General features: G+C 35.2%; 1 protein-coding gene across 2 annotated transcripts in view; it reads right to left on the bottom strand.

The window, feature by feature from the left end:
- LOC107701511 (cerebral cavernous malformations protein 2 homolog) overlaps positions 1-5188 on the bottom strand; it is an 11834-nt gene extending 6646 nt beyond the window's left edge. Inside the window, exon 1 of one of the 2 annotated variants that reach the window (XM_016503551.1) lies at positions 4878-5188. In XM_016503551.1, coding sequence (XP_016359037.1) covers positions 4878-4907 — 30 coding nt within the window. In that variant the 5' untranslated portion in view covers positions 4908-5188. Of the gene's footprint in view, positions 1-1276; positions 1406-4877 lie in introns of those variants that run through there. The other variant, XM_016503552.1, reaches the window with a different exon arrangement.
- Between the last annotated feature and the right edge of the window lie 3789 nt (positions 5189-8977).

Raw genomic sequence — 8977 nt, 5'->3', positions numbered from 1 at the left:
GGTTATTTTATTGGCTTGTGTTTTTTTTTAAATTCAGTATCATTAAAATTGAGTTAAATTTAAAAAGTCTTACAAAATTACTTTATATTATTTAATAAAATAAACAATCATTACAAAGCATTTTCAGTTTTGGTTTTCAGCCAAGTGCATCCAGAATTTTCGGTTTCCATTTCGGCCCAGAATTTTAATTTCAGTGCATCCCTAGATGTAAGACTACGTTTAATTTAATTTAATTTAAATTTAACAGTAATTTACTTTCAAATGCCCCAATTGCTGAAGGGTCTGCACAACTTTTTTGTACAAGTTCAAGTTGCACTGTTCAAAATACCTGTAGTAGCACAGCAGTGCATAGTATACCTGTTGTAGCACATTGTTTACTTTAAGAGTACATGTTATGTTTAATATAAATGTAACATTTTTATTTTAATGTATGTTCAAAATACCTGTAGTAGCACAGCAGTGCATACCTGTTTACATTTAATTAAGGTGGACTAGATTAGACTGTAATACAAATAGTTGAGTTTGCCAGGTGCATACAACATTTATGACAGGTTTTCATGAGAGTGTTGGTCAGTTTGTCTGCTTGACAATCCCATTTTGCACTGCAACAATAAAATTGAAGCGAGATAAACAAACTGAGAAATGTTTCTTTTTAGTTAAAACAGATGTTGCCAAAGTTTTCCTTTGGGGACATAATTTGAAGTTGGAAAAAGGTAATAAATTGCAATATATCACAGAATATCGCGATATAGTTAAAACCGCAATAATATTGTACCGTGACACAAGTAGCGTGATAATATCGTATCGTGAGGCCTCTGGTGATTCCCACCCCTACTGTAAATACATCAGCCTCCATGGAAGTACCAGTTATGTTGAATTAAGTTTAGCAATATGTGGTTTCTTTTAAAACACATGCTGTTAACACTCCTTTCCCTTCACATGCACTACTGGCTTAAAAACAACTACATAATCAACTAGTCTCAACACTACATTGGCTTGAGGGCTTTTATGAAACCCTATACCTTTGCAAAGCATAATGAGATTGACATTCATGGAAAAAGGCTGCTACTTACTCTGTGGTAAACCTAACCACTAATGTCAGCTTACTATCCAACAGAAAAGTCTCTAAGCTCTTGGAAGTACTTAAGGCTGAAACCTGGAGGTGGACTGAATGTTCAGGCAACCACGCTGTATTTCAAAGTCTGTGGATTTGTAATGGTGAACAGCATTCTAAAATTACATTTAAGAAAAGAAGCAAGATTTCGGCGAGCCCTACCTCTGTCTCCATGATCAGTTACTTCGACAGCACAATGGAAACGGGTGGTGCACGACAGCTGTCCTATACAACAGTTGACTACTGTTGTGCGCTGCTCTCAAAACAGGTTGCATGTGGCTTGTGACAAATGAGAACGGGGACAACTCCGTCAAAGCAGCAAGAGAAACCACACCCCGTGACACACACACAGCATCTGTTTGTGCTCTTCACACAAACACTCACGTTCTGCCTCAAGCTATAGTTCATGCAATCAGGAAGAACAGAAACATCACAGCCACAAGTTGTGTGTTTCCTGTGATGAAACACTCAAACAAACTGTAACCTCAAACAAACCATCCTGCTTTAACTTGATCTCCAATAATGCCATTCTGTTTAAATAACTGCTTTGAGGAAACAAGACTTCAGGTGTGTGTGTGTGTGTATATATTGCACACTAGTAGGTGCAAAATACTGGGCTGGGTAGGAAGTAACTAATAAAGAGGATCTGCCAAAAATAATTAGGCTATGCCATTAAGAGAACAATAACACAAACAATCTAGAAGTCCATTAAAGTTAAGAAGTTAAGCAAAATCCCACATTATAATTAATTTAGTAAAATTATAATGTTCAAAATGGCTCTTGACAATAAATAAAAATAATTGTATTGTCTTTATACATTAATATTGTACTATAAGCATTTTATTATAGGCCTGGCTTAAAATGCAAATGTCTTTTCATACAATATTTAACAGGGGGGTGTCTGTCTCAGATAAGCCTATTTCTCTCACATACTAAATTATTAAACAGTCAAGGAAGGAGGCACTACAGGAACATCAACATTTCATGAGTCTGTGTCCTTCTGAAATTTCAGAAAACAAGGTGCACAGGTGATCCTCACCTGGATTAAAAAGACATACCCTTCAAAAGTTTGGAGTCAGCAAGATTTAAAAAAAAGAAATTAATACTTTTATTCAACAAGGACACATTAAATTGATCAAAGACAGTAAAGACATTTATAATGTTACAAAAGACTTTCAAAAATAGTAATTAATTTCAATTAAATGCTGTTAATATTCTATTCATCAAAGAATCCTGAAAAAATTTATCACGGTTTCCACAAAAATAAGGTACAACTGTTTACAGCATTGATAATAAGAAATGTTTCTTGAGCATTAAATCAGCATATTAGAATGATTTCTGAAGGATCAAAGATTCACACTGAAGACTGGAGTAATGATGCTGAAAATTCAGCTTTGCCATCACAGGAATAAATTACATTTTAAAATATATTGAAATAGAAAACAGTTATTTTAAATTGTAATAATGTTTCAAAATATGACTGTTTTACTGTATTTTTGAACATAAGGGATTTCGTTCAAAACCATTTAAAAAATCTCACCAACCCCAAACTTTTGAATGGTAGCGTATATAAAATAGTGCTAACAATTAATTGCATCCAAAATAAAAGTTTTTGTTTACAAAATATGTGTGTACTGTGTATATTTATTATGTATATATAAATACACAAACAAACATATATTTTAAAAAATATGTACATGTATTTATATTCAAATATAATTTATATTATATATAAATATTAATATTTTATATATAAACAAAACATATTTTTCTTATATACTGTATGTGTATTTATATATACATAATAAATACTGTGTGTATTTATATATACATAATAAATGTACACAGTACACACACATATTATGGAAACAAAATATTTTATTTTGGATGCGATTAATCGTTTGACAGCACTAATATAAAAATACTTTATTGCTATAAGTTCGATGTTTGTTTATTTCAGGTTTTAAAAAAGCTGGTGTTTACATTACCAAGCAATCACAAAAAATGAATACCTGCTTGTGTTTGAGCTTTGCAAACCATCAGTTCAATTATACAACTATTAGTACCCTAATTGTGGATTTGCAGTGCATTTTCAAGTGATTATTATTAATATAAGACAAACTGATTAGACAAACCATTCACACTATTTCACACTGATTTTGACAGTAAATGACTCAATGCCTCCTCCCTGTGGCCAGTTGGTGGCACTGATCCTCTCAGCTAAATCAGACAACCAAAACATTAATTCAACAAGAGTTTATAAGATAGCTTGACTGAAAGCCCAGCCTTTGAAAGATTACACAACATCCTACAAAATTTGATTTGCTTTGACTGAGGGAAAGAATGCATCCGCCGCACAGTGGTGATTAAGAGGCAAACACAGGAGGCGTCACTTCCTGTCTGAATCTTTGGAGAACCCAACCCTCAATTCTCCCCTGTGTTGTGTATGAGGAGGAAAGTCTGAGCTCAGCATGGAAACACCTCCCCCACAAAAACGCTGATCTGATAGGAAAGGTCACATCATAAGAACCGTGTCTGTGATCCTTCCATTCCTCACATCAGATAACACTGTTCCTGCAGGCTTATTAACTTCATCATCGGATAGATGAGTTATTCTCTAGACCCAAAAATAGAGTCAGAGAGGAGCGTTTTTAGGTCTGATAAACTGTACTCTCAGTGTATAAATGGTTCCTTCATTTTAGAAATAATGCTAAAAAATTTGTAAACTGTACACTTACATTTAGCAGATGCTTTTATCCAAAGCCACTTACAAATGAGGACAATGGAAGCAATCAAAATCAACAAAAGAGCAATGATATGCAAGTGCTATAACAAGTCTTAGTCTCATAAACTACCTTTAATTTTGCAACTGATTTCACAAAATCACAAACACAGATTTGTAGAGCCATTCCCACAATTTATAAATCTCTGCTCCCTTAGTAGAGCTAAAATGTATGTTATCATTAAAAATAATAATTTACATTTGTATATTTATATTTTAAATATATATACAAACAAACTTTTTAAAAATAAACAAAATATAACAATATTTATGTAAAATACTGTGTGTGTGTGTGTGTGTGTGTATGTATGTATGTATATATATATATATCCTGCTTAAGTTACAAAATGTGTATTTGGTAAGTTAAGAAAATTCAGGATGTATTTTACATTCTAATTTTAGGTTCAACTTAAAATGCATTAAGATCTATGTTATTTTGCAGTTTAGGCTCTTTTTTGTTTATTTTATATATGCAATTCTATGGATGTAGTATATGAATCTGTGAGTAGCTACTGAGAGTATAGATTACAAATATATATAAGACAGTACAGATGAGAAAAAAAGGTAGATTTTAGCGTCTCAAATATTTTTCTACGTGGCCATGAGGGCTCTGTAAACCTCTGACCGAAGTATGAGGAAGAAACTAAATTCCATAAAGAAACTCAGAAGAAAATGACAAGCGACAGATATGTAACAATCACAGTAAAGTCACACGCTGAGATTCTCGGTTTCTTTTGGGTGATAACTTCCGCCTCAGTACCGCGACTAACGTAAACCATCAGCAACTCCCCTGCTAACCCAGTTCAGGTAGAGACTCCTCTAAATATGTTTAGTGATATGAATAAAATGTGAGTGTTTTTATGAGGCTGAAGAGAGCTAATGCAGCAGTTGATCTGTGGTCAGGCCAACACTTTTCAGCTACTAACGTTAACCGGTTAGTGGATCATGCGCGTGACTCTCGTAATATTAGTGTTGACTTACCTTTTTGACTTTCTTTACGTCATCCTCCATCTCTATGTACAAATGCTCTTCATTTTAACTGTATTAGATGCAGTGCTGTCCACGAGTGCAGTGCCATCTGCCTCATACACGTCAACGGAGGCGCTTTACCGATCTAAACTAAGCAAAACACCGATCCAAATCACGTGTTTGTGGATCGGAAATAAACAACTAACTTTCTTAAACGCTATAAAAATAGGGATTTATTCAGTGGGGGACAGAGACCGATAAAATGTCATAAAATAAAACAAAAACAGCAACAAACTTTTCAATCCTACCGCCATTTTGGGCGTAGGACGTCTACCCATAGTGCTTTGCGAGACAAACAGAAAACCTCATAAGTGAATACTAATCTACAAACTAAATGCATATGGTCTTATTCATAAACCCTGAAAATTAAAGATTTAGGTCTGTTTTAGATCGTGCATTTTTACTGTAACTTAAAAGTAAGTCTGTTCCTGGTACAGTGGCTCCGGGGCCCTCTAGGGGTCCTCATCAAACTTCTAAAGAGGCTACAAAAAGACTTAAATAGCCTAATATACTTACAACAGTTTACCTTAATTAAAATGGCATAAACATCTCAACATCCCCCCTCCCAGTCCTGAATGTGGTTACATAAGTTATGAATTCTGAATATATTAGAGGTCTCCATACCTCAGTAAATTTTCTTCACGGTAATTCGATTGAAGCAATTTGATAATAAAAATGAATTATAATAATGTCATATCTTTATTAAACAACAATTTGTTACTCTGGGAAATCTATCTCTATCATATATCAGTATACATTCACATACACTTCTGAACATATACATTAGTATATAACCACTTTGATCTGTCATTGGGCAAATTCTGCATAAACATAAAGCATACAGTTTTGTATATATGTACTCACTTTCAAATACTATACTTATTTTTCCAGTCTTCAGTGATGAACAGTCTCGTATATAGATCTACAGTAAGGCTCAACATATTCTTTTTTGTCAGTATGATATTCCCTTTTTCACCTAAAAACCAAAAGTTACAAAAACAACCGTAGCACCATATGTTGTCAGTATTAGTAATATTTTCCCAAAAAATCAGGTCTAATGCATTACTAGACATCCGTTTTGTTTTCAAATAATGGCAATCAAACAAAACAATTTACTTTCATTTGTATTTGACAACATCAAATAAATCTTTTTTTCAACATAAGTAATGAGTACAGTCAGTTAAGAAAGAAAGAAAAAAGAAATGTTACAGATAGTAGCAAATGATTTGCTTAATAACTTTGTGCCTTCTTTCTTTAACACTCCATGGGAAAAATACAAAGACGATCTAACACAAACTGTTTTACAGGTAACTTACCCATGTCCAACAGCATGGATAACAATTCTAAAATCAGCAACAATTCATCTGACAACCATAATCATTAATAAGATCATTTTCCAACAAAATATACAGCCAGATCTACAATAACAGAAGAAATACACGTAGGTTTAGGACATAGAGATGACAGGAATATACAACACAGCAATCATCATCTATATGTTTAGCGATCCCTTTTTACCAGTAGTACTTTTAGGCCTGTTGATGAATGTCAAAATGATGCATTTTCATCTTTTTTTCTCTTTTAAGAGAAATCCTAGTGCAGATTCTAAACACCTAAACATATTTTTAAAAAACAAATATACATACAAATAAACAGAAATTCGGGGTAGAAGTAAAAAATAAACATATTTGCTGCACCAATGCTTCTGTGTACTGCTTGAAACATAATAAGTGGCACCATATTTCAAAGAGAGATGTTTGGCTGTAAACTGTGTTGAGGTGCTTGTTCTTCCAGAGAGGAAAGTGTCCGTGAGCTTAAAGAGGCAGGTCTATCGGACGGTGGCCTTGTTTAGTGAGCCACAACAGGGGTCCTGCAGTCCACATTCGTGGTAGCACCTTTAGAATATGTTGATAAGCACCAGATCAAGAAACAAAAATGCACCGTTTTGTGGTTGTTTTGCCATCAGAACTTTTGGCTCTATATCAATACCAATCATTGCGAAACCACTGTACAGAACTGGATTTGATGAGCGTGTAGATGCTCTAGAGAACCCTGGAGTGATGGCTGGGGCGTTTCATTGAAGAAAACATGCACGTGTGTTGGAGGGGTCACCATAGGATGCATTTTGTGGGCATGCTAAGACTCCAAAGGATGTAGAAGCAGTCTAAAGATGGTTCAGCACTAGAGGCCTTTAAAAATGTGTCCAATGTCATCTTAGATTTAAGTTAAAATATTAGACCCAGTGAGCACCATATTTACGTACCCCACTTCTTCTATTCTTATTGGTCTACACACATTTTTTCTTTTTCTTTTTTTATCTTCTTCTTTTTTCTTTTTTTTTTTGCAGGCATAAATCCATTTGGCTAGACATTTTTGTTCACAAGACAAACGACAGAGAGAAAAGATTAACTTGTTGGCACTACAGCTCATTCGTTTTGCAAGACAGAGGAAGGCATAGACAGAAGTACATTAACAATCATTAAATAAATTGCTAACGTCATCATAACTGTCATTTAGTACCCAAACAAACCAAATCTCATTCCTTTTTCGCATCCGTTCATAAACAAAATCCTTGCGAATAGTTGAATGGAACCGGTCTGTGTATTTCGTCTTCAGGAAAAATGTGGAACACAACATTCAAGTAGATGTTAAGTATTGCCTATAAGTTGTAATAAACAGATAATTTTGTTTAGCAAAGATTTACCTGGAGAGCACTTCCTGTGTGGGTGCGGGACAAAATTGACTGGCTTGTTACAGTACTGAGCGAAATATGAACCGAGATAGAGACACTGGCATTGTTGTTTGCTGCACTGGCTGCCATGGCTACACAGAAGCACCCAAAAAGACAAGGCACCACAAAGAATCAGATATTAGAGACTGGTCCCACTTACCCATCCCACTCTCGACATGTACAAATGGCGGCATGACTTCAATATCAACTAATCTGATGTGTAACTTGTTTGACTTGTAAGGCAGTAATCTAAAAAGAACCAATTTGGAATTATATGCGTACTGTACAGGGTTGGATTTGTGCAAATCCTGACCTATATCTGATCAAACGTGGCGATGTTGGTCACTACACATCATGCTAGTGGAATAATAGAAGAAAATATCACAGTGTAGTTGAAAATATCACCTGGACTGTCTTACCTCAAGTGCGTTATTAGTTACTGATTCTGTAATTGGACTATGAACGTATCATGGGATGCCAGGCAGCCGAGTCACGCAACAGTAAAAACGAGTAGTAGTCGTACACATCGTTATGTAACAGGGTTGGTGATATCCCAGCAAACAACAGTGCATCAATGTGCCAAGCACCTACAGAAGTGGAATATCAGTGACTTTTTTGGCACCGGAAGGGAACAGGAAACTGAACTTTCTATAGCTTAAACGGAAAACCTGATATTGTGAGGGTTACGGAATATTGATGTTTTGGAATAAGAATTGCATGAAATCGCCTGCCCGTCCCCCATTCCCCTTGGCCAGGTTATAAATCCAAGTTGTTATCTTGAAACATAGTCTTTGCATCCGAATATCCCAGATAACACTCGCATGAGAGGGGTGGAGGGGTCAGAGCAGCAACCAAGGATGGAGCTGAAGAAGTAAGACCTACAAACCAAAGTCACACGCATACATACACAGAATGCACACACTCACTGATAGCTATTGTCTATCCTCATCTCTTTTCCATCCATGGCAAAAAAAAACCTCCACCTCGTCCACTACAACCGATCTGAAATCTGCTTGGAAAATTTCAGCAGGCACAAATGGGGTTTGTAGCAGCCCATGTGGTGAAACTTGGCATCCCATGTTAATGTCTGCACTTATCTCACCTGGATGCTAAACAAAGCGTCGGAACAACAAAAATTACCTCAGAGAGCAATTCATTCATTCTCAACTGAATTTATGAAATCTGGGAAAAATTACCTCAGGCTTGAAGGTAAACAAGTGGCTTTTTGTAGAGGTAACCCTCAGGTTTGTATCAAGTGCACCGTATATAGGATATTGAAAAAAAAAACATAAAATGGGACTTTTAATTAAATTATCTTACA

Source organism: Sinocyclocheilus anshuiensis, unplaced genomic scaffold (assembly GCF_001515605.1).
Source record: "Sinocyclocheilus anshuiensis isolate Anshui unplaced genomic scaffold, SAMN03320099.WGS_v1.1 scaffold1051, whole genome shotgun sequence".
Taxonomy (NCBI): Eukaryota; Metazoa; Chordata; class Actinopteri; order Cypriniformes; family Cyprinidae; genus Sinocyclocheilus; species Sinocyclocheilus anshuiensis.
This window is presented reverse-complemented; position numbering and strand designations above follow the sequence as displayed.